General features: G+C 38.5%; 1 protein-coding gene across 2 annotated transcripts in view; it reads left to right on the top strand.

Moving 5' to 3' along the window:
* Nucleotides 1-26,705, top strand: part of CERS6 (ceramide synthase 6) — a 303,384-nt gene that overhangs the window by 238,366 nt on the left and 38,313 nt on the right. For both annotated transcript variants that reach the window (XM_028510062.2, XM_028510063.2), the window contains exons 7-8: nt 10,757-10,885; nt 14,087-14,193. In XM_028510062.2, the coding sequence (XP_028365863.1) occupies nt 10,757-10,885; nt 14,087-14,193 (236 nt within the window). The remainder of the gene's footprint in view (nt 1-10,756; nt 10,886-14,086; nt 14,194-26,705) is intronic.

Here is a 26,705-nt window from a genome sequence, read left to right as displayed (position 1 = left end):
CTTCTCAGCCACGTCCTCTCTTGTGGTTGGATGGGGCCATGTGACTGGTAGGCTATGAGCAGAACTGACTTGAGTCGCTTCTGGACCAGAGGATTTAATTGCCAGTGTGATACCCTCGAAGCTCTCTTTTCCCAAGTAGGGCAGTCATCGGTAACATGTGAGGTGGAGGCTGCTCCCCAGCCTGGTCCCTGAGAGATTGTGGTGAACAGAGGGCAGCCCCCACCCTCCAGCAGGTGGTGACATGCAGTGGATAAGAAACAGGCCTTTGTTTTAAACCACTGAGATTTCAGGGCATTATTAATGACTGTCACATAATCTAGCTTATTCTGACTGGTGCAGTTATTAATAATATGACTAATAATTTCTTAAAACAATACTTGGAAATAATTTGTCTAGATCAGAGTTCTCAAAGTGTGGTCCCTTGAGACCTTTCAGGAGACCTGTAAGGTCAAAACTGTCTTCATAACAATAGTAAGATGTCATTTGCCTTTCTCACTGCATTGAAATTTGCACTGACCGTGCGACAGAACCAGTGGCAGCATTGCTGGTAGTGGCACCAAACTGTTCTAGCAGTCACTGTGTTCTTCACTGCCCCATGCTTCAGGAAGAACACATCAGTTTTACTTGAGACTGATCTTGATGAAGCAGTAAAAAAGTATTCGTTTTATGAAATCTGCATTCTGGAGTAAACATTTCAGACATGTTTTGTGTGATGAAACGGGAAATAAGCACAGAGAACTTCTGCGGCATAACAATGTATGATAGTGTCTCAGTAAAACCTCATACAGTTAGTGCTTTGCATTGTGAGCTGAACTAGCTGCTTTCTTCCCCAGAGAATCTCACTTTCACTTGAAAGAATGACTGATACACTGTGGTTATTACAACTTGTGTTTTTGTAGACATTTTCCTGAAAATGCAGGGTGAGCTTCTCAAGTAGTTTCAAGAAAACAATTGACATTATTTACTGTCAATGATAAAACTCAAGCTTTCAACCAAAATTTTGATTTTTGGAAAACTTGGGTTCACCAGCGAGAGCTTGATGGCATCTCAATACTTTAAAACTTTTCTCATGAGATTGGTAGTGATATTAATAAATGTGATTTTTAAAAGACTGTATAATGAAATGTTTGGATGGCTCAGTGAATCAATATTGTGACTCGCGCATGACGCTACAAAATTACGCATGAGTAAAAGATCCATTCCAAAGGTCAAGATAGACCAAAGGATTTTATGTAACAGAGCATAAAAAGTTTATTGATCTGGTTTAAATTCTACATTGCAAGTAACCTTGAAGAATATCTTACTTCTCAAGCTCTGGTACAGTACCAATGAAGAATATCCATAACTATCTGAAAAGACAATCAAGATACTTCTCCCTTTTCAAACTGTGTGGTACTGGGTTTTGTTTACATCAGTCAAAATAACATACATCAACAGGTTGAATGTACATGCACTTATGAGAATTCCACTCTTTTATCTTAAGCCAGACATTAAAGAGATTTGCAATCATGCAAAACAATGCCACTCTCCTCGCCATTTCTTTTTAATTTTGGAAAATGTAGTTATTTGGGCACAGATATTTATATTAATTAACGAAGAATAAACTTTAAATTAATAAGTGTGTTTTTACACATTTTAAAAATGTCTCCATTTTAATGTCTAATGTGTTAAATACTGATAGACATAACCCACATACAACAAATGTGGTTTTGGTGTCCTTAATAACTTTTAGGAATATAAAAGGGTCCTGAGACGAAAACATTTGAGAACTGCTCATCTAGCTTATTTTGAAGTCTTTCCGAAGAATATGACTCCAGGGTAGTGTCTCAGACTGTATCAGCATGTCCTTTTCTTGAAAACCTGAAGTCATGCCAGGTGATACCTGATCATTCTGCGAGGGATGAAGGAAAATACAGAGTTCTCTCGCAGGAGCCTCACTGCTGCTGCTCTTGCACCCAGGCAGGCCACGTAACAGCTCTTTGCAGGGGGCAGAGCTGCTTGCTTGTGTGTCCCCTTCTAGCTGGAGTGGCAATATCCTGCACTCAAGGCTTAGGTTGCTTCCAAGGCAAATATTCCTGACTCTTAGGTCACTGTTGTGGCTTTGGTTTTTTCCTCACACTACAGAATCTTCACAATATAAGATGGGAAGAGCAGGCAGCTCATTTTCAGTAAGCTAAAGCCTGTGATCAAAGCATTTCAACCCAGAGCTGTGTGCAGGCTGGTGGTACAACAATAGAACAGTATTATCTGGAAGAGAAATACGGTTTATGGGGCAGTTTTTGTGGGATTTTATTCAAAGTCTTAACTTACTCTGGTAATCAAACTCCCAAGTTCCTTTGCCAGGGGAGAGGCTCTTAAGCATCTTAAGATGTCACATAGTGCTGTCCAGGGTGTGGGTAGGTGACAGGCAGGTACCTCTTCTTCCAGTGAGGTGCAAAGGGCCACAGCATTGCTGCATTACAGCGACCTACACCTAGGACCCACACAATGCTGCTGGTTGGGGGCTCTGGGTCCTTAAGTCCAGGCCTCAGGACCCACCCCCTTCTCTCAGGAGGTACTGCTGGCACTTGGAAGGTTCCACTTTCATTTGTGAGATTCAGTCATTCTGCTTCCTCTGGGAAGTTTCCCACAAGTCATCCTACGGGTCTTAGGAAAATGCCCACTTTGGCATATTGTAGTTCTGTCTTCCTGACTCAGTGAATTACCTCCTTTTCTTTGCTATAGATGTAGACAGGCCCATCACATGTCCTGCCCTTTGGCTTCCAAACAGGACATGCCTCTTCTACTCACAGCTAATTCTGCACCTTTGCTCTTGATCCCCCTACTCTCCCTGTCTTCTCAAGTGGACTTTGCTCTGTTTGTTAGTCTCTTGCTGACATGTGTTTTCAGGGGTCTTCCTCCATGGCCTCCTTCCTCAGTCTTTGCTCATGCATTTGTTTCTGAGAAGCAGCCTGCTGTGACAGGAGCCTGGGCTCGGGAGTCGCACAGAGCTCGATCCAGATCTGGCTCTAGCCTGTCCTCATGATGACTGGAAAAATGATATAGGGTCTCTGTGCCTCAGTTTCTTTATTAAATGGAGTTCAAATAGTACTTGCCTTATGGGGTCATTGTTCAGAATAAATCACAGTGTCAGACAGAACCTTTGGAGCTTGAGAATTAGCAGGCGAATCACAGGGTAGATAGAAGTTCACCTGGGAGTCAAAGTGGAGTAGGGCTTGGAGAAAAGAAGAGAAAACACGAGCCTTCTGGGGGCGGCGGGGGGTGGCGGGGGGCTGCGGGCGGGGGAGGTACTGCATGGCCAGAGGCCTGCATGGGAACAGGAAGTAACTTAAGGAGTAAATTCTACAGGTACATTTTCGTCTGTTTATAAAGGCAGGTGGAGAACTCAGACAGCTGATGGAAAAAAGAGTTAGAAGAGGAAAGATAAGGCAGATGGTAATAATGAGTTTCTCAGCATCATCCCAACCTGGTTGACCTGAAGGAAAATGTTTTCATCTACCATCTCAATGGCAAATTGAGTCCTTGATTGCCCATTGTCATTTCAGTCACATATTTAAAGTAAATATGAGAATGATAGCTTTTGAGTCCTGGGATATTTCTGATTTTAGTTGGGTACAGTCTGCCCCCTACTGATCATTCTGGATGTTTTCAACTTTAATGGGTTTACTCGATATCAAGTGTTGGCATTGCCTTTGTCCTCAGGGAAATAAATATATTGTGTGTGTGTGTGTGTGTGTGTGTGTGTGTGTGTGAGAGAGAGAGAGAGAGAGAATGAATAAAGTCTTCAATAAAGTTGTCGCTGAAGACTGTTATATCAAGTATATTTAAAGTGTTTTAGCAGTGACTCAGTATTAAAAGCTGTACAAATTAGTGTGGCTGGGCCAAGAGTAATTTAAACAGAGCCCAGAACATGTATATAAAGACCTCCATCTCCTGGTGCTTATGATTTGGCAAGACTTGTAGTGATGGAGGACTTCTGAAGACCCAAATTTCAGTGAGAAAAAAAGACATGTGTGTATAATTAAGAAAAATATCTCCATCATGTGAAAGCAGAGTGCATGTGGAGAGAGGGTGCTGTGGATCGGCAGAGGAAAGCAGGAGGGAGGGAGGACCGCAGGGAGTTGCACGTTCAGCACCACGTTCTGGCCAGGCACACGGGAAGGGAGTTGGTGGTGCTCTCTCTCGGTTCCGTTTTCTTTTGTACAAACAAAATTTTGTTGCATCCCCTGCCATAGTAATAAAATCAATTAAAGATTGATATTAACTAAATAATTCATCGTAGACAAAAGATTAAGAATTCTTGATCTTGAAATGGTACCATAAATGTTACACAGGAGACAGATTGGATAAAACTACTTACAAAGCAGATCTTTACTTCATTTATGTAAGTTCCCAGAGGCTATAAAATAATGGCACCTCTATCAGCAGAGACAGTAATGTTACATTTAGACTGCTCTTGTTTTAAAATCTGTGAGGAATCTCCTTGGTTTTCAGATTATCTTGAAATTGTAGTTATAATTTACCATGAGAAGTTTGGTGAAGATACCTGCCCAAACTTTTTTTATAGTGAACCTGAATTTTGAGAATAGGTTTCTTCGGAATAGCTATGAAAAGTAAATGTCTCACATATTCTTTATCCGAAGAAAATTTGATGAAGTTGGCCCTGAGACTACACAGTTGCCACATCTCAATAACATGACTGAGAGTTTCCCATAATATGCCTTTTGATGTGGCTCTAAGGCAGGGGTGTCAAACTTATTTTCCCTGGGGACCGCATCAGCCCAGTGGTTGCCTTCAAAGGCCCGATTGTAATTTTAGGACTGTATAAGTGTAACTACTCCTTAACTAGGGGCAAGGAGCTCAGCGCTGCCACTGGGTAAAAACAAGGCACCGGGCTGAATAAAACAAGGTGGAGGGCTGGATTCGGCCTGCGGGCCTTGTGTTTGCCACCTGTGCTCTAAGGCCAGGGTCAACAGACTTTTCTGTAAAGGTCCATATAGCAAATATTTTAAACTTGTGGACCATATAGTCTCTGTTGAAGCTACTTACCTCTGCCACTGTAGCAGGAACACTGCCATAGACAATAATTAAGTAAATGGATGTGGCCAGTGTTTTAATAAATCTTTCTTAACAAAAAGCAAGTGGAGGGCCAGATTCAGCCTGGGGGCCACAGTGTGTCTCTCTGTGCTCTAATGTAGAGCACTCTGGATGTGCACGTTTGGTGAACGGTGAGGATGTCAGATTTGAGAATGGGTAGTAGAGATATTTACATCATAGCAATATGCATTTAAAAAACATTTTGATAGTAACAATGGTAAATGTAAACTTTTTAACCAAGTAATTCCTTAGCATTTGGGATATTTGTATGTGACAGTTATCTCTTTCAAGGACCTAAATCTGTATATATTCAGTCTGAAAGGGGGAAAAATCTAGTCTATTTAATCTAATCTATTTAGTCTAAATTTAACTGTAGATGTAGTGTGAATGAAATTCTATTCATGGACTGAACTTTAGGGAAGAGATAATTAAATCATACCTGCCAGGACCCCTCCACTTTTTGACTGAACAGATGTTTCCCAAATAAATTACACATTTTCATCTCTTTCCAAATTTTCTCATAAATATTTACCCTAAAGTGCATAGGCTATGCATGAGAATAAAAGTGAATTTTAGTTACAGTTTTTGAAGAGGCTTGTTATTTGAAATAACCTTTCTTTAAGTGGCATATTTAACCAATTCTCTTTATATTGAGCCAAAATTCAAGGCCACTTAAAGTATAATAAATAAATTGTGGGAGATTATAGATACCCAAACATTTCCATTTGCATACATTGAGGGCTATTCATGTCAGGTACTGGTAAGAGAAAGGCATAATGTTCCTCATTACTTAATATTGGACAAATCTAAATCCTCTGATTTCTATATAGGGCAATACTTTCATTTCAGTCATTGTCTCAAAACCTAGCTAGTTTTTTAGTCTCTTGTTTTTCTTTTTAAGAGAATACACACACACACACACATTCACACAGACACACACACACACACACACATTTTCATGCTGTTAATCAGGACTTTAGCTATCCATGCATAGACAAAGGTTGAGGGTCTATTATACTTTCATATTCCCTCAGTGGGAAAAGTATTTAACTATGAGTATTCTTGACATATGTAATCTGTGTTGGAAATCCTTCCCATGCCCATCCCTGCATTCACTCCGGAGAGGAGATGGAGCCTGAGCAGCCAGTCTCCCCTGCGTGTTGCTAAGTCACGCGCCTGAAGCCCACCTCCTGCACAGCCATGCTGCTCCCCAGCGCTCTGGGAGTTTTACCTCCAGCTGTAAAAGCCCAAGTGAAGAGATAGCAAGACTGTTTGTTATTCATTTCTAGAAAAAAAAGAGCACCTTACTCTGCTGAAGGTCATATACATTTCTATGTACCTTGAAGGCTTCAATAAGAAGCCTTTTTTATTCTTCAAAAAAAATAAATAAAGTTAATAGAAATGAGAGATTTCTATTATTGCTGCAGTTTTCATAAAACAAAATCAGCTTTAAATTATCAGCTGTTGTCTTTCCCTTTTGTAGAGGGTTTGAAAACCTGTTAAATGAATAATACAGTACAAATTAACTGATTTCTATTCATGAGTTAGATTATAAATCTATTAATTATATTTATTAATTTTATTGAATTGAATTCAGAAAGCTAATTCATGCCATTTGTATCCGAGAGAGAAGAATCTTTCCCTTGCCTTGCAGTTTAGAAGTATTTCATGTTCTTCACCATCCGTGCACGCCCAAATCAGCTAGCACTTCTAACCTTAACCTCCCTTTTTTTTGAGAAGATTCTTCAGTGTTTTTCTTTATTTGTTGCAAAGATTATTCCCAAGAGAAACTGCATAAAATTATTAGTGCTTTATCAAACAAATGGGGACTTAACAAGTTTCTTGGTGTTTGTGCTGCTTTGTTTTGTTTTTGAGAAATGAGTTCATTTTGCATTTATGAAAACATGTACATGAAGATGAATTTCTGGTGCCTCCTGAAAACACAGTCTTAATTCAAAGACTCTCTGCAGTCTGATTATTCCAAATGGAGTTTCATCATATTGAGCATCAAACACAGTCTTATAGAATATGTCTTAATGAGAGGTTGATCCCTCTGGCTAATGTTTTCTTGTGCATAAATTTCCCCTGGAGGCCTGAGTTAAAGATGCTTATTCTCATTCTAATAATTGGGGAGGGAGGCCAAAGAGTTGAAATTTTACCACTTCCGATATTAGTATGGATGATCTTCCTTGGATTCTTTCATTTCAGACCTAATGGATTTTGAGTCAATACCACATCTAATTTCCTATCTGTGAAAAGTAAGATAGAAGAAGCCACTGGAATGAGGGCTTAGATTGGGGTAAATATTAGGCAGGAATCATAGAAGGAGCCCTTGACGAAGCTATGAATATGTCCAAAAACAAGATGAAAGAAAGGCGGGAGGTTGGGGACACCACAGAAGTAGGTGGCCGGGCCAGTCTATTTGGAATAAGGGCTTTTGGAATGTGTCTTCAGTCTGAGAACCAACAAAAATTCCCAGTATCTCTACCTAATTGCTGCCACTAAAAATGCAGTGGAACATTCTCAGCCTACATACCAAGGTCCCTGCAGTGTGTGTGTGTGTGTGTGTGTGTGTGTGTGTGTGTGTGTGTCTACACACACCCACCACTCTAGCAATAACACACAATAACAGTGAGGGTGGGAGTGTCCCGCCCTCCACTGATGAAGTCCAAATTCAGTTTGTTTAAAAACTGTCATTTGGACCAGATTTGGTGTGTACTTAAAAAAATGTGTCAGGGTGAGATAACACATAAAATAATTATTGTGTGGCTTTTACTAAAGGTATTTCATTGTGTATCATGCTTTTCTGAAACAAATGTAAGATAAAATTCAATATTTGCGCTTTTTTCATATTCATACAGATATGACTGTATAATGAAAATCAGTCATCTGCCATGGGCATAACTCTGAGTCCCTCAATAGTAAATATTTTCTAGGAGCAGAGGATTTATATGTGGAAATCATCTTCACAAACAATCTGAAAAACAAGGCTCTCATTTTTGGAGGGTCCTTGATACATTGCTGGGCTTTGTGGTGTTTATAGACATTTATATCAGATACAAATCAGGAAACTTAATCATAAAATAGTTCTAATCCTCCATAAGTGAATTGATTAAAATGTAAATTTTAATCAATTTATATTTATTCATTTTAAAATTAAGTAGAGAAGAACTCTTGTTCTCTTTCAGGGAATCAAGAGCAAGCATTCAGGGCTGAGCAGTCAAAATGTGGGAAATATTATTCCGGTTAGGTGCTCAGCTGGTCACACTTTGAAGTCGGTGTAATGAGCATGGGCAAATATCAACTCACTAAAATGTTGAATTAAACACTATGTTTTCATTTCATTATGTTTAAGAAATAATTTAACATATCAGTTGATAGGTAGCTCCACTTTAACTGATTCATTGTTTTGAAATAGCTATTGTCTGCTGCATGATGGAACCTAATACATTTTGTATAACAGCCTGGAGAGAACAATCTCAGTTCCAGTGGGAAACACTATCAGAGCAATTTTTATTGATTGCCTCAAGCATTTTGGTATTGTCCAACTTTAATGATTTAGGAAAATCTCAGATGCTACCAAAACAGGAAGTCAGGAAAAGTAGACAAATCTTGTAAATCGAGTTGATACATAATCACTCATTATACTCAGAGCATGCTCATCATTTCTCTCTGTCAGAGAGCTGAGAACTGGATGTGAACATGGTTCTAGAGGAAGGAGCCTAGTGGCGAGTCACTAGGTGGCTGAAGTTTGCAAGACTCAGTTCTGCAGTTCTACTTCAGGCAGATAGAACTGGCTGATGCAAGACAGATGGTTCTTCCAACAATGGTATTCACCATCAGTGCAGCACAACCTAGTTAACTGAAAATAAGAGACATAGTTGCACTTCACTGAAAAAATTATCTGACCTGATTTAGGCAACTTATGCAGCAGCTCTGTAAATAACGCCGTTTTGTTCATTCGTTTTGTTATAACAGTGAGATGCTATAGGAACTTAATTCTTCTTTATATCAATTAGCCTGTGGTGAAATTGGTTTTGTTGTCCACTTCACTTAAAGTCACAGAACCTATCAACAAACTTAAATGAGGGCTTACTGTACTAGTAATAAATCAATAGGTATGGTTATCAGTAAATGTTTGTCACTTTCCAAGGCAGAAAAGTAAACTCTGGACATGTTCTCCAAAGTGTATTCAGAACCCAAACATTGTGGGTTTTTCTTCAAACATACACATTTAACCTTACTTCATGATTTTCTTTTAGAGCTTGACATTATAAAACATAAAGAGACAATTTTAAGAGTTCTGTATCATGGGAATTTAAACAATATCCATAGCTTTGTAGGTTCAAGGTATAAAAATTAAAGTCAAATAATTGCAAATGTTTTCAGTATAGGAACTATGCAGTAAAATAAATGGCAAAAGGACATCATAGGAGCAATATGTTATTTCTTGTAGATTATCATTTTACTTTCAGCATCTAAACAAGGACCATTGTTCAAATGTTTTAAAACCATTTAAAAGTCATTGAAGCTGACCTTACAAACTTCAAACTATGTGGCATCCACCTCTCCTGAAAAGAGGGTGTGTGTACATACACTTGATCTTTTCCTTTCTCTCTCAGCTTCATAATATGCTTTACATTTTGGCTAATTTTTTCGGTCTTTACACGAATGGTATAGGGCTTTAAGTAGATCACCATTAGAGCCAATCCTGACATTTAAGTCCCTGAGAAGTTCAAGTTTACTCTAAGAGAAATATGGATTCAATGAGAATAAAAATGCCAGTAAAAGAGAGACTGTATTTCTTTTTAAATTTTTTGTATTGAATTTATTGGTGTGACACTGGTTAATAAAAATACATAGGTTTTATGTATGCAGTTCTGTAATACATCATCAGTATATTGTATTGTGTGTTCACCAACCCAAATCGAGTCTCCTTCTATCGCCACTCACTGCCCCCCGCTTTTAGCCTCTTTTAGGGAGATTGTACTTCTAAGCAACAGAAATTCCGTATCACAAGAAACGGTGTCCAGATGGTCAGGAGATAAATCAGTATCTGAGAAAGATAATCTATCTTTTCACATGGGCCAAGAATTAGCTCCCTTGAAGTTAACCAAAATAAAGATAGCCAATATTTCATTACTTTTGCTAAATTTTTAATGACTATACACAGATACCGGTTAAAATTCAGAGCTTGTTTGTGTAGGATTCATGGAAAAGCCAATATATTACTATTCTTACTTTAATAGCCCAATGAGCATATTCCAGGAGACGGACACAGAAGTAGTCAGAGGAGAAGTCCAGCTGGACCTGCACTGCTGCCCGACAGGCTTTCCCAAAGTGTATACTAATTCAAGTCGTGTCTTTCTTTGCTTAAAATCCTACAATAATTTCTCCCATCGCATCAAATTCCTTGGGTTGGTACAAAACATTCTTTATGATCTGGCCTTAGCTCTGGCTTTTATTACATCCTCCATAATTACTGGTCTCCTGTGTGTTTCTCCTACTGTACGGTGAGCTTGCAGAGTGTCTTACTCCACTATCCCCAGTGTTAGGCACATAGAGAGCCTCAGAAAGTATCGGTCGAATGGTTGAACAGATACATGGAAATGCTGTGGTACTGCTAAGCCCTAACATAACTGTTTTTTTCCTCCCCAAGGACTTTGGCATTATGTTCCTGCATCACCTGGTGTCTATTTTCCTAATTACCTTTTCATATGTCAACAATATGGCTCGAGTAGGGACCCTGGTTCTCTGTCTTCATGATTCAGCTGATGCTCTCCTGGAGGTAAAGACTTTTTTCACCTTTAAGAGTATAAACTCTAGAATTGAGGAAGGTCCAAAGATCATCACTCCTTCTGTGTTGTGCTAATGGTGCTGGGGATAGTAGAATATGCCTGCTTTGAAACTGCAGAATATTTCTTTGTAGGTGAAATTGGTGAAAATGAGACTTTAAATTAGTATGTAAATTTTTATATAAAAAATATTCATCATGCTAGTATTCTTTATTAATGGAATAATGAATACCTTTATTATTTCACACTTAAGAAATGAATACATAGGAAAAGTATTACTTGAATATGTTTTATTTCTGGAGTTACAAGCTTCACACTGATTTGTCCAAAAAGTGTATATAATTCAATTTACTTATTAATGGGAGTTGTATATGCTGATGAAATCAGTTAGTAGTCATAGTTTTTATTGCCAGTACACATAATTATCTAGTTTTTTACAGTGAAAAGTATATACAAATTGCGAATTGTATAAAAATTGTTTTCTGTGCATATAAATAAAAAGGTATCTGAGGATACACTGGTTGCACTTGGAATAACTCTCCAAACCACCATCACTTAGAATTATTAAAGTAGGAAAAAAAGAAAAATGCTTCTAGTGTCTGTCTTTCTTTTTTCTTTTCTTTTTTTTTTTGACGGGGGGTGTCTTTCAAAAGATAAAATCCTCAGCAAAATTTTGATGTGGTATTTACTCTTAATTACACACTCAGTAATGTTATATAATTAAATAAAAGTTTACTTTAAACTAAGAAATTTATGTAACTTGTCAAAAATAAATTTACCAGAGTAAAAATTCCATGTAGAAGTGGGTCTTAGAATCCATATTCTGATTTTTGATTCCTGATGGCCTACAGTCTGCCCCTTTGAAGCATCTACTATCACTGTGGATACAGAATAAAGGTGCCCTCAAATAATGATCTGTTACTGCAATAAAAGCAGAAATTTCCTGTACCATGAAACTGAATCTATTATAAAAACAGGCAAGGTGTGATGTATATATAGCATTTTTTAATTTTTTTATTTTTTTAAAGATTTTATTTATAATAATTTTAGAGAGGGGAGTGGAGGGAGAAAGAGGGAGAGAAACATCAGTGTGTGGTTGCCTCTTGAACACCCCCTACTGGGGACCTGGCCTGCAACCCAGTCATGTACCCTGACTGGGAATCAAACCAGAGATCCTTTGGTTCACAATCCAGTACTCAGTCCACTGAGCCACACCAGCTGGGGCTATGTAGCATTTTTTTTAAACTTGGTCCATGTAAGTTTATGAAACAGAAAAAATAGTCCTAATGAGCTAGGATATGTCAGATGATACCTTGGCACTATGATTTTTAAGTGTTTATGGTAGTCCCTATTCCACATTTTTTTAAAGGAGAAATATAATCAGTATAAGGGCATCACTTTGAAAGTCAGTTACCATTTGATTAAATCCTAAGCATGCTTGAAATTCAAAATTTCTACAGCACTCTACAGTTTTGAAATCAGTCCTGTATAATATGCCAACGCCAGCCTATGGGAAAATGGCTGGCATGATGCTCAGCAGAGCCACTAGTCTGAAAACACTGGTTGAGTCGTCACATACCACTTCAATCCAGAAAAGAAAAACAATCCAGAAATTCCAGCCATGTGGCTAAAAGTAAATGTTCTTCATTACCTGGATCCTCTTTGGTATTATAAAATATTTCCTGATAATATCCAAATAATAAGATATGTTGACTGTCAGCTCTTCAAAGTGGAAGCTCTGACTTAGACATTTCCTCCCAAAAATTGATACTTAATGCTTTTTTATTGAATACTGGTGATGAATATATAAAAACAGTTACATGGCTGCCTAGCCAGAAGGAGGCAAAAGATGCTTTTTCTCAATGTAATGTGTGGTGTCATGCCCAAAGTATTCAGGATATTAAAAAACTTCCACCCAGTTAATTGATATTTCCCCTTAGGAATGTAGTTCTCTCATAGCTTTGTGTTTTACTTAAAGCTATTAAATTATAACTTCTATGCACACTGTCAACAGTCTTTCCAAGTTGACTCAGCTAATTCAACTTTCCATTAAGTAGAACATAATGTTATGAATTCAGAAGACATCTTCAATTTGTCACCCCATGGGGAAGGTGCTTGTGAATTCTTGGTGAAAATGTAAAAAAGAAGTGACCAATCAAAATGATGTTTTCAGTGTCACTTGTTTTGACTTAGAATCATCTGCAAATAGATGGTAGAGAAAGGGATGTGATTTCTTCCCTAGACTAACTTACAGTATAAAAAGTAGTCACTTAGTCCCAGCTGGTGTGGCTCAGTAGATTGAGTGCCAGCCTACAAACCAAAGTCTCCAGTTTGATTCCCAGCCAGGGCACATGCCTGGGTTGTGGGCCAGGTCCCTAGTTGGGGGCATGTGAGAGGCAACCACATGTTGATGTTAATCTCTCTCTCTTCCTCCCTTCCCCTCCGTCTGAAAAAAAAGTTTCAAAAAATAAATAAAATTACATTTTTTAAAAAAGTAGTCATTTCAGTCACTACCAGAAATATTAGAGTACTTCTTACAGACACTTGCAGCATTACTGACTTTCATCTAGAAGATGGCCCATTCATGCAACATTGAAAATTATAACTAAATGGAGTCATTGAAAAACCATGATCTTGACACATTCTTCACTTCTCAATTTATGTGAATGAGTCAAAAACTATCTCCCCAGAATACTTTTTATGCCTATTTAAAGAAAACCTATAATTCTAAGTAGAAAGAAGGAAAAAATACAGAAAAGCTTCGTATATTCTATATATAAGTTCTGTTGTCTTAGTGTTTAGAACTCATTAAAGGTTTAAAGGATTATATAGCATGTTCTGTTTTGACCTGTCATGTTACATTCCTGTTCTGGCGTGGTTGGCTTGCTAATATCATTTATAATGCAAGAATTTTCTTATTTTTCTATTTTCCTGAAATCACCCATATAATTGAATTTTTCAGGTTGCTGAATATTTTATTAAATCTGTGACAGTCAGTAGTTCTACTTATAGCTAATGCTGCATTTCACTGGACTTATGAGTAATTTATGAATCCTGATGCGTGGCATTTCAAAGTAGCGGGCAATTTTATGTGTCTAATAAGTTATAACTTATAGGAGACTCATGCATATTCAAAGAAGCTTTTTATTTTTCAGTTTAACTAAATTAATATGTCGTATTCCTTCCTTTCATAGGCTGCCAAAATGGCAAATTATGCCAAGTTTCAGAAAATTTGTGATCTCCTGTTTGTTATGTTCGCCATGGTTTTTATCACCACACGACTGGGTATATATCCTCTCTGGTGAGTATGCCAGTCTTCTTTCCAACGGAGCCTCCCTTCCAGATAGGCTTTGTGAATCATTTTCTTTTTGAATTTTACTCCAAATTCTTAGTAAGTGGTTTAACGAAAGTGAAGGAGTGATACTGTAATAACTACGTATGGTGTCAGAAGGAGTCCTAGGCTTACTGGTTTATAATTTGAGGGCCATAAGTTATATAAATGTTTAATCACTATGTTGTACACCTGAAACTAATATAATATTGTATGTCACTGTAATTGAAAAAAATATTTCAATTAATAATGAAACAAATTACATTATTTGGGGGTGGGGGGAGTGAGGAAGGGACTCAAGAAACAGCTTGGTTTCTTCTTCCAGAAGAGGGTCACACTCTTTACTAATATTTCCGGTGGGACACTTAGAGGAGATGTGGCTGTGTAGGTTCTGAAGCCACAGAAAGCTGTCTTCCAATTTTGGGTCCAGTCTAGAGTATGATTCAAAAAGCTTAGCCATGAAAGTTGGAATTAAGAAAGGAAATACGGCGTTACAACCAGTTATCTATCAGAGATGCTTCTGTACCAGGGGTTCTCAAAGGGTTGTCCCCAGACTGGCAGCAACAGCACCACCAGAAATGCCGCTTACCGGGCCCCAACCCAGACTGACCGGATCACAGACTCTGAAGAAGAGGCCTCGCAATCTGTGTTTCCAAAGCCTTTCTGCTGATCTTGCTCCGCACTAAAGTTTGAGGACCACTCTCCTATATAATTCCACTCGCCAGCTGCATTTATGGCTAAAGAAGATGGAAGGAATAACATAAAATGAATCCCTAAAACTCTGTGGCCCCTGAATGTCTGGGTTCATTTGTTTTGTTGAGAGCTAAGTAAACAATATGACAGATTCTGTTGGAATTTGATAATCCTTTCTATAGAAAATAGGTCCACTGTCATTAACCGATTTTTGGGAGGCTATTACTTAAAGAAAACCAGAAAAAAAAATGATCCTTCCACATCACTTAAAGTCTACCACTGATGGCAGAATTTTTTTTTCCATTTTGAGAAATTGATTTCAATGGAAAATTAAAACAGTGGAAATGGGAGACAGCTGAGAAATGAAGGGATGCAGTGATTCCTTACTTTTCAGCCCCAATAAGAAAATAAAGTTGGGGCTTTTAAGGGAGTAACATCTATCACTGGGGTCCCATACACAAATTAACCACACACACACACACACACACACACACGCATGCATGCGTGCACACACAGCTTCTCCTTGAGGCTTGCAGCCCTTTTGGTCATACTTGGTGTGAGAATCATTTCCCAGCAACAGCACTGTGTGGAGCCCGCAGGCATTTATAATACCTTGTTATAGTTGCATATGGTTATAACAAGGAAACACTGAAGTAATTTTGAGTATAATTTGTCTCTAATTATTTTGGGATTGGGCAATCTTTCAAGATTATTAGCAGAACTAGTGATAAGAATTTAAGTAAAAGAAATTCAAGTAAAACCCAGGAATTATCTCTCAAAAGAATACTAGGAAACTTTTCCTGCTTTATATTTCTGAGAACTTGAGTTTTAAAGAAATAAGCTTCACTCTCAAGTACTTTGATTTATTTGTTTTCCTTTAAGGGTAGAATTAAAATTGAGATGTACCTCTTCTCCTTCCCAGCAGTTAATGTATATAAAAAAAAAAAAACTCTTCATGTGTAACATTAATGAGTTACCTAGAGTACAGACCCCAAATATAGAAAGTATGTAGTGCTACTAAAAAATACCTCATGAGTATGTCCTGTATGATGGTGTAAAGTAGCTCCTTAGAAAAATCCTTGTAATCAAATGCAAAACCAGAGCTTATGTTGCATTGCTGTAGGGGTTCTGCTACCATGCCCCTCAGTGCAGGCAATTCAAAAGGCAACCTGAGAAGAAAAATATTTTATTGTTTGTAATGTGAGAAATGATCTACATACCTGCTGCCTTTATAGTTGTACACCCAGGTGTAGCTGGGCACCCATAGTTTTCAGATGTGTCCGTAAATCATGTTAGTGCCTAGGTGACCTTTGTTTTGACCCTGTTTCAATTACTAGAGTTTAATGGATATTGTCAATATTTAAAATTGTAATACAAATCACAACAACAAATAGTGTTTCAAATATTTTCATTAATGCTGTGAAATTATTCAAAAGTTCCTTTTAGATGGGGGAAATCTTAGCATTGGAAGGGACTCTGTGGGTTACCGACTCTACATTCTTCCCACTCCCTCTTCCACTCCCACTCCCTCTTCCCAGGCTAGGAATCTTTCTATCAATTTCCTGACCAGAAGTATTGCTTTATAAGTCAAAGGAGAAGTAGTTTCTTATTGTGAAACAGAAACCTGGGTCCTTCTAGAAACTTCTAAACTACAGTAGTTCTAAGTCTGCTTTGCAACCCCCGACAATTTTATGAAAAACATGTATGTGTGTAATTTTTTTCCTGGGAGTGGCTGGCCCATGGCTTTATCAGATTCTCAAAGAGATCTGGGAATCTGGGACCTCCACCTTCCTTAAAAACGTGCCTTTGGAAAAGAGATTCAGTATATGCTACCACTTCTAATTGAAAAGTCTTAAGAATGTGAAGATTTCTAGTTTATCATTTGTAAGCTTCCCCTTCATCTGAAAGCTTCTTGAATCCCTTCATTTGTTTCTGCTTGCTGTTCTCCTTTGTTTCTCAGCATTCCTCTTGTTATGATGTGCCAAATGTGGCCTGACTGGTACACGATATAAGAGAGCTAAGAACAAGCTGCATTACTGCATTTCTCCTGATGCAGCTTGCCACCGCACTGGCTTTACGCAGCTTTCACTCCGTGCTGGCATGACCCCATAAGCATCTGCGCCACCACCAGACGTGGTCTTCCTCCTCCTACATTTACTTCGTTTTTGTGCATTTTTATTTCTAATTATGATTTATTTGTATACCTTATTATACAAACTACATTTCTTACCATTAGATTTCATCATGCTGTTTTCAGATACTCTGTTCTTATAACCCCTAATAGTAGGGTCTTCTGAACTACTGTGATTCCTCCACCTTCATGCTACTCGCCTGTTTGCCGTTCCTGCTTCCCTCAACCCACTGCAGAAGACGTTGCCGCAGAGGAACCCCTAAAACACGACTGAAGGGTTTCCTCATGCTGGCCTCAATTTCTCAACCACCAGTCTTTCTTTATGATTTCTTTACTTATTCACTGCTGATATCATGCCTGCTATTTCTCCACATTTTTAATGTGTAATAAAAGGCTTATGAAAGGGCAAAGATCTTATGAAAGTTAAGATTTACTCTGCGTTCTAAGACATTCTCTGCACATGTAGGCAGGGCGAAAAAAGAATACGAGTCCCATCTGGCATGACTTGATTTTGGGAGACCTTGTTGGCCCCCGGCTCTTTTTGTCTGAGGACTCACCCCACTGTTTGATCATCCATCCGCAACACGGGGCTTGCCAGTCTACAGCTTCGGCTCTTTGCCTTCTCCACATTGTGTAGGTGTGGACTGTTAACCTTCCAATAAACTACCATTTTTAATGTACGTAGTGAATTTATTGGGCATTTACAGTGTGACCAGTACTGGGCTGGGTGCTGAGGGTTCAGGTAGACAGTAGAGCTTTTCTTGGAGCACTTGCAGCTGAATCCCTCCAGGTGCCTTCAGGTTTCTGGTTTATAATTTGAGGGCCTAGAGATAATTAGTTTTTTTGTGGCCATTTATTGGAGATAAAAGATATAAATGGATCCCCAATATTACATGGTTTGGTTGAGGTACACTAAGGGGTTCCATCTGCTGACAAAGCCTTATAGGTAGAGCTTTGTGTGACGCATTTACTGGCGACTGGAGGGAAAGTGTGGGACGTAGATTGGACTTCGGTTCTGGCAGGCATTTCATCTCATTTCTCCTTCAAATATTTGTGCCTCTGCTGCAAGAAGACAACTGCTGTGCCCTCCACTTCTTTTAGTTCTCAGTCCAGCCACTTTGGAATCGCCGGCTGTACCTTCCATGTTTCTCCTGACTATGTTGTGTTCCCATGTGAGCCGTCGGAATTTTTGTGATTCGTGGTTTTAATAACTCTTGGTTCATTCTCTGCTGTGTCTTTGGTCCACTTGTGTTTTTGCCGCACAAGGACAGCATACGCATGAGCAGCCTTTTCAGAACAGCACACTGCCCAGACTTCTGCTTTGGTTTCATTATAGCCTTCTAGAATAGCAATGCCCAGTAAAAATATAACTCAGGTTTCATAGTGATATTAAATTTTCTAGTAGCCACATTAAAAAATAATAATTAAAATGTGACGTGCATTTAAATGTTTTATTTAACTCAGTATATTCAAAATAATATCATTTTAACATGTAATTCATATTAAAAACTGAGACACTTGTATTCTTTTATTAAATACTGAATCTTAAAAATTGGGTAGGTGTTTCACATGACTGCATCTATTCAAAGGTCTATGTAGTTTAGCCCTTACTTTGTGGTTAGACCATCAGTGATTTGATCCTTTTTGACAGTAAGCCCATCCCGTCATTGTAAACTGTTACTGTTCTCACTGATCTGCGCCCTTCGTCAGCTCCATCTGCATGTAAGCTCTATGCTCCTAATTTCCCATGTTTTATGAAACCGTGGTTCCAACTGGCATAGAGTAGATCGTGTTCAATCTCATTATAGCATCTGTCACAATGCCTTGCTCCCAATGGCTACTCAATAATATTTGTACTCTTTATTCTAAATGGCCTCACATCTGTCTTCCCAGTTGAGCTCCTTAAATCACTGTGAAGTGAATAGGTGCAGTTTCTCCTGTATTTAACAGGAAAAACAAACCATTTAGTCAATGATAGTCTCTCTGGATGCTGGTCTGCTGATAGCAGTTCAATTCAGCAAGTACTTACTAAGTTCCAGTTGTTCTTCCTACGATGTAATATTATCATCTTTAACAGGTAAGCCATAAAGCTAGTGATAAATATATTTTTGATAGTTGTTACATAAAAAAAGAGTCATTTTAAAATAATTGTCCTAATCATTCTGCCCCAGCCAAAACACTATATTGTAAGTATCATCTCTCAGCCATACATTAGAATCTGGTGACCAAAAGAGCCAAATCCACAAAGATCTTAAACGTGAAGCAGCACGCTGCAGCCCATAGAAAGGGGGTTTGCTGTGAGTCATGGTTCTCCCCTCACTGCGTGTCTGAAGACCAGGTGTTTCACTTCTCTGCGTCTGTGTCCTTATCAGAAAAGTGAGAATAATAGCAGCTGTTCCACCTATCTTACCAGGAAATGTTCAGGATCAAATGAAATACTGTTTGTAGCAGTGATCCATAACTATAAAGTACTTCATAAATATTAAGCATTTTAAAAATAAATTGTTAAAGATGGAAATTCCCATTGTGGCCATGTGGTCAGAAATTTTTATTATATTTTATACCCTCTAATTAGCCTAGATTAATGAACTATAACTATAGGTATTTAGAAATAAACTTTCAAATTTCCTTTCCAGTTATAAGACTCAAAAAGAGTGGTCTTAGTCACTTCTGTCCTCCGTACTCAGCAGGCATGCACAGGGTTGCCCTGTTCCCTCAAACCCTATGTGACCATCCCTGTCCTCAGCCACCATAAATGACCAGTTCTATTCAGAGAATCTCACAGCATTTTATAAAATGCAAGTACACATCAGGCTAGTTCTTTTCTATAGCTTAGGTTCACAAGCCATTGCCCAGACAGCAGTGGGCACACCACTGTGGCCAGAGCCTCTTCCTGTGGCCCAGTGATGACTTTTCACTTCCCCATTCATGTTTTCCCAAGTGCCAGCCCCTGGACTGCAGGAGAGTTAATCAAATACATGCCTTAAATGGTCTGCTGCTGTTCAGGCAGAAAACGCGTGACTTCTCAGAATGTTTCTGTTGTTCTGTATCCTGCAGAATAGGGGAATTATTTGCTGATTTGTACTCTCTGAAGATCTCTGCAATTAAAAAGGAAAAAAGACAGTACAGAGTGTTCTAGATCATTATTTTACCATTTTCCATAGTAAGATTTGAAATTCATCCAGATGCATATGGGAATATCACCTTTTCTCTAATTGTTTTTCAAAATACATTTTACCACAGTAGTGTGGCTATTAATTATATGCTTTTCTGAATATCTAATAAGATTAGTCTCAGAGTTCACAAATTTGGAAAAGTTGGATTTTTTTTCTCTCTCTCTCTAGAATTCCTTGATGGATTTTCTCTGAAATTTTCGTTAGTGCTGCTTTGTGTTAAATATATGTGAAAGACAAACTGTGAAACCTGGAATCTTTGGCTATTAGGTGCTTGAGCATGTTTTTAATAATACATATTAGTATCAGTAAATATCTTTTTAAGGTGGGGTAGAATGGGTGAAAACAATATATCTTGAAGTATGTTATCTCTTCATATGAACGTAATAATTTTAATATGATTTTAAGATTGAAGGGCTAGATCAAGAGTCAACAAACTGTGGCCTGTAGGACAAATCAGCCCATCACCTGTTTTCATAAATAAAGTTTAATTGGAATATAATCTTTCCCATCTGTTACATATTGTTTTTGGCTGCTTTCTGCTACAGTAGCTTGAATAGTTGGGACAGAATATATGGCCCATTAACCCTAAAATATTTACCAGCTGGGTCTTTATAGAAGTTTGTCAACTCCTGGGCTAGAGCATTAAAAATTAGTCTGATGAGTAGGCAGTGGAGTGATGTATTAAATGTATTCAGCCTTTGGGTATTCTCTAGAAGTACTGTCCACCTTAAGCAAAAACACCACTGTTCTTAATATTGTCTCTGGAGGTGCAAGGGGACAGATTGTGCTCTCAAGAGGGCTTTTTCTTTTTCTGACTTGAGTCAACAGAAAAATGCAGTATGCTAGTACTGCTCTCTACACAGAATTAATGGTCTTGAGTGATCCTTCTCTCCTTCCCTATCACTGCAGAGAATCACTTGCTGGGAAAAGAGAAAAACATTAAAAGATCATTTTCAAAGTGTTAGAAAAAAATTAAAAATAGATGGCCATTACATCTATTTTAAAAATATCTAGCATTGTAATAAAGTCTAATGTGAAGGTCAGAGATTTGAAAATTGTATAGTTGATCAAGTTTCTAACTTATTTGAAAGTGACGCTTGACAGAAAATATAACAGGTGAAGAACCCACACCAGCTCTTTTCCATTCGCTTACACTCTATGAAGTACAGTTGTATGTGAGGCTCGTCGTCTCCTCCAGCTCTCAGCCTCACCTCCCTGACTGTGGTCCTGTCAGGGTTTCTCCTGCCAGTTTGCCTCTCTGTCCACGTGAAGCCCCTTTTCAACAGTCCTGAGCTCATCCTGGGCACACCTTCTGCCTTTCCATTGCCTCCTTCCCAGTCTGGACCAGTCCCTGAGCCATCCCAGAAACCCTCCCTGCAGAGTCCCAGTGTGCAGGGCTCGATGGCACTGTAGAGGGAGGCCACCCTGGCTGTCTCATTCTCAGAACTTCATCCATGCCTCTGACTGTCACCTCTGGGATGGCAGTATAGCCAAGGAGACAGAACCACAGCACCACCAGCATCCCTGGAGTCACCTTATTCTTTGGGAGGATATAGCTTATCAAGTATTATTATTCAACCTTTTATGTCTTTAGGACAAGGGAGCAAACACTTTGCAAATTGCTCATAGGGAAGGGGCCCCTTATTCTTTATAGCTCTCTCCAGTGCATTTCACAGTGAGCCTGTAGTGCGTCAGGCACAATGTGGGTGAGGGACGTAGATACTGATTAGGTCATGAGCCCAGGAACACCCAGCATTACATCAAAAAATATTTGTTAGGTGAATGAATGAAATCTTAGAACTCCCCATGCATTTGGGCACAGTCACAGCTGAGACTTTGCAGCCCACATATGTCTTCCCTTAAGATACACAATAGGCCAGTCAAGACAAAGAAGACAATGACTCAGTAGCTTTCAAAAGCAGGAGCATTTCAGTCACTAAATCATTTTGCTCAGAACTTATAGGCAGAAAGTCGTGCAGTTATTTCATAAATATGGCCTTTGTCCTCAGCAGATAATAAACAGAAATGCTTAATTACAAATACAGGAGATATAGATAGATCATTTACACACACACACACACAATCATAAACCAAGTGGATATGACTAGGAGGCTGGTCAAGGGTGTGGTGAGTGTACATGTGGCTTGGTGGCTCCTGACTAGTGGGGTACAAAGAAGAAAGGAAGTTGTTGGGAGGTTCCAGGACAGCGTAGGAAGAGAGCACCTGTCCAAGAGAAGGAGGAATAAAAAGAAATATAGTATCTTTCCTCAATCCATGGAGGAAGTGAAAGTGAGCAAGAAAAGACCATCCCAACCTAGTACTTTTTAATGACACCTGAGGGCCCTGGACAATTTGTTGTTCCCCCACCATCAGGGACTTCTCACCTGGCTTCCATCACTGTCAGGTTAGGTGCCAACGTCAAATTCATAGCAAACTCTGCATCACTCAGAGCAACTTGCCCAATCCGACTTCGCTGTCTTAGATCCTTTTTAATGGACAGCATATAAATGCACACCTAACTTTCAGACACTGCTGTCTTATACTACTCTGTATTGAATACAGTCCCAACTTGTGCTTTAAGTAGAGTTGTCGGAAAATAATATGTAATTTGATTTGTCGATTGCTATACATGGTATTGTGATCTTTGAGTTATATATTTAGTGGTTATGATGATCTGAAGCATTTATTGAAACAGTTATCAAAACTTGTTTGAAGAAATGGTTCTGAATACGTTTCATTTTTTAGTGGCATATAGCAATAGCCAGACTAAAACAAGTCCAAACAGTTTTAAATTCTGAAAGATAAAAAGGTACTATTTTGGTTATGTAACATTTTTAGTTTGTCTTTTTAATTGAAATGTAAACACACTGAAATATGTTTAATGAAATGGAATAGTCCATTGAATGTTATTTTACTGCCCAATGGTATATGCTAATCAAATAAAGAAATATTGGGATTATTTCCCAAAATAGCCTCCAGGGAGCACCCTGGATCACCTCTGTTCCAACCTAGTCTTCTAGCTTCTCCACTGCTGTGTTCTGCAATCATACTTGGTGGTAAAGATATGAACTTGAGCAGTAGAACAAAAGAAAATTTTCTGGTTATCATTATGTTAACCTGGGTACTTCCACTAATCAAGACTTTAGTCCAACAATTGTTTTTGTTCTTATCCCAAGGAATCTCTTATCTCTTATCCCAATAGATAATAATATCTTATCTCTTATCTGCTACTGAAGGGCAAGGACATTGATAAAGCAATTAATATTTTAAGTTGATTAATTAAAGTACCATTTGAACACATCTCATTCAGTCAATTCGTAGCTAACTAGAAACACTAAAGAAATTTTCCATTGTGTACAAGTCTCTTAAATTACCTCCCTTTCCCAGAATACCACATTATGTTAGGAGCACAATTTGCAAAGTCAGCAACTTATTTAAAAGGGTCAAAACGCTTTCCTGCACATTAAGTCTACAATATCTTCCAGAAATAAGCCAGGTGCCTCACAAAATAGGTTAAAGCTGCTGAGATAAAGTACAGGAGAAAGAGCTTGAATGTCTCTCTCAACAGTGAATTATTCATGGAGCTCATGCCTGTCTCCTTTTCCTAGTCATATAGTTGTATTTATTTCAAATTGTGTCCCCCCAACCCCAGTCAAAAATTTAATTAGATGTTTGAGTCCCCTACTCTCAGTAGCAATCACATGGCATTTTCCTCAAGCGCAGCTCTGGTGCTATTGTTTGATAAGTATTCGTCTCTTCATCACGGGTCTCCACTCAGGAGTGAATTCCAACAGGGCTGGGACCATGTCTCACACTCCCGCTCAGACCCAGCACTGTGACAATACCGTACGTACTGTGAGTTTGCCGATTTATCTTAGAGTACATCTCTATGATATATTCTAGGTCTTGATTTGGAATTCACTTTCGTAAAGGTGTTCTCCTCAGGCAGGTAGTTTGTTTACTTATTGCACTATGATAGAATATCATCCTTTTAATTTTCCTTCTTCCTAAACCAGGGAGAAATATTCTGAATGCCAGAGCAACGCTTATTTAAATTCCCTCTTCTCTTAAGCCACATATTCTAACTAATTCCCCTACCATAATTAGCCACCCCAGCATGCTGCCCCTTCAAGCTAGTGTTTGGAACAAGCTCTCTTTCAGGCAGAGTATAGGGGACTAGACTTTGGGTGGCCCACACTAGATATACTGACTTGTGACTTTGTGACTGCTTTTTTTTTTTTAAGCTTGATTTCTAACCATTCTTCAAAGATTTGGGGAAGATGATGAAAGCTTACCTTATTCTGGAAATAACTGCATGTACAACTAGGATCACTGCTTGCTTTTATCTTCTGGCCCATTTTCCTTCACAAAGGTGAAATAAAGTGGTGTTTTATGGTGCATATATTAGATGGATAAAGATAGATGGATATACATTTTACATTTTTTCATTTTTTATTTTATCTTAATCCTCATCCAAAGATATAGCCCTTGATTTTAGAGAAAGAAGAAGGGAAATAGAGAGAGAAAGAGAGAAAGAAACATCAATGTGAGAGAGGAACATCAGCTGGTTGCCTCCCCTCCCCCGCCCCATCCCCTGTACATGCCATGACCAGGGACTCGAACCTGCAGCCTAGGGGTGTGCCCTGACCAGGAGTCACACCTGCAACCTTTTGGTGTATGGGACAATGCTCCAACCAATTGAGCCATCTGGCCAGGGCTATACATGTGTTTATATATTTACCATATATGAACATATATCTCATTTATCTACATCTAAACAACTATGTATTTATACATAAATATATATTATTTATTACATATATATTTATAGGTATAAATATATCTTAAGTATTCTTGATATTTATATATTTTATTTATGTATATCATTAGTGAAGCTTTTGCTTACTCTTATCAACATCAAATAAATATCACACCAGCTGCTTCCATAGTTCCTGGGGCTTTTCTTTTTAGTAATTAAAAAGTGGAGAGACTATTGATTGCTGCCTGCTGTAAAAGGAGTAAAAGAAATAACAGTGAATGATGTATTTTCCACATAAATTGGCCTTACTGGCTTTGAGATTTCAGGTAAGGCAATTCCCTTGCATGTACATGAAAACCTAACAGTTTTATCAAAACTGTACTTGGCTGACACTTTTTGTGCCTGGAGAGTCTCTATACTACATGTGGACCTCAGGCGTGAGCACCATCGTTTCTCGCCATGCTCAGGAATATGCTTCCCTGGGACAGTGTCTTGAGAACCTTGAGCAACAGCCAGTAGATTTCCATACCACTTGAGAACAGGTCCAGACTGTTTTCCCCTGAGCAAAGCGGGAAGAGAAGTTAGTTTCTTCTTTTCAAATTAACGCCATGTCCCCATTCTGGTGTGCAGTGATGACTTGCTGCTCCTTATTGTTGCTACATCCGAGAAATCCTTGGCAATAAAAATGATGCACTGTCTTTTTGGAGAAAGGAGAAAAAGTGTTTGGCAGCAAGGTATGTTTGTTACTAGAATGGTCTTGTAACTAAGTGAGTATCTAATAGTTGAATAGCAGTATATAAAGTTATTTTTTTCTAGGGTATAAACAGATTGCCTCCAGCACAGGAGAAAGGCTAAGTACATTTACATTGAATTCATCAATCAAGAACAAAAGACTTTGATGGTTTTGAAAATGAATGGAAATGTGATGGTGAAGGGGTTGTCAATAGGGGTAACAGGGATCTCACTCAAGAATCTGAATTGAAACAAACACATGTGATAGTCATCTTGTCTCGTGACTAAGGCGGCTTGTTTCAGGAAAGCTTCTCAGGCCTTCTATTTGAACCAATGAGGAAAAAAATCATTGACAATAGTTTATATATTTTAACCAATGTTCAGAAAAAGGAAGGAGACTACAATATCAAATACTGCAAGGGAGGTCAAGACAAATGAGACCACTGGTCGTGTGAAATTGTACATGTGCCCTTCTTCGTTTGTAAAATGAGAGAATTGAAGTAAGTATCAAAGATATCTTCTAACTCTAAAATTTCTTGCTTCTATGATTTTACAATTACAAGTGGGTAGGTGACCTTCCAATGAGCAGCCCTGCAGGGGATTCTGAGGGGGACAGGGACAGTGAGTGGTGGGCAAGAAGAGACAGTGTACACAGATGACTTATTTAAAAAATTTGCATTGTACAGAAGGAAAGAAATAAGATGATCATTAGATTGATTACAGTGTTGAATAAAGATTTTTATAGGATACTGGACATCTGTGCTTTCTTTTAGAAAGAGAGGGAAAAGAGTATTTGCTTTTCAGAGAAGTAAAGGAAGAGAGGTAAGCATCCAAGTGTTGGTTCAGGTTTGATGGCTTCTCCCACACCCATAATTCCTTGCATCTGTGGAAAAGGAGAAATTGATGATACTGATGATGAGGAAACAGGGAAAATCTGAGCAAGCAGGATCCCAGAGGATTAACAGCCAGGTGGAAAGACAGGCTTCTGAAA

The sequence above is a fragment of the Phyllostomus discolor genome, chromosome 4 (genome assembly GCF_004126475.2).
Source record: "Phyllostomus discolor isolate MPI-MPIP mPhyDis1 chromosome 4, mPhyDis1.pri.v3, whole genome shotgun sequence".
Classification (NCBI taxonomy): domain Eukaryota; kingdom Metazoa; phylum Chordata; class Mammalia; order Chiroptera; family Phyllostomidae; genus Phyllostomus; species Phyllostomus discolor.
This window is presented reverse-complemented; position numbering and strand designations above follow the sequence as displayed.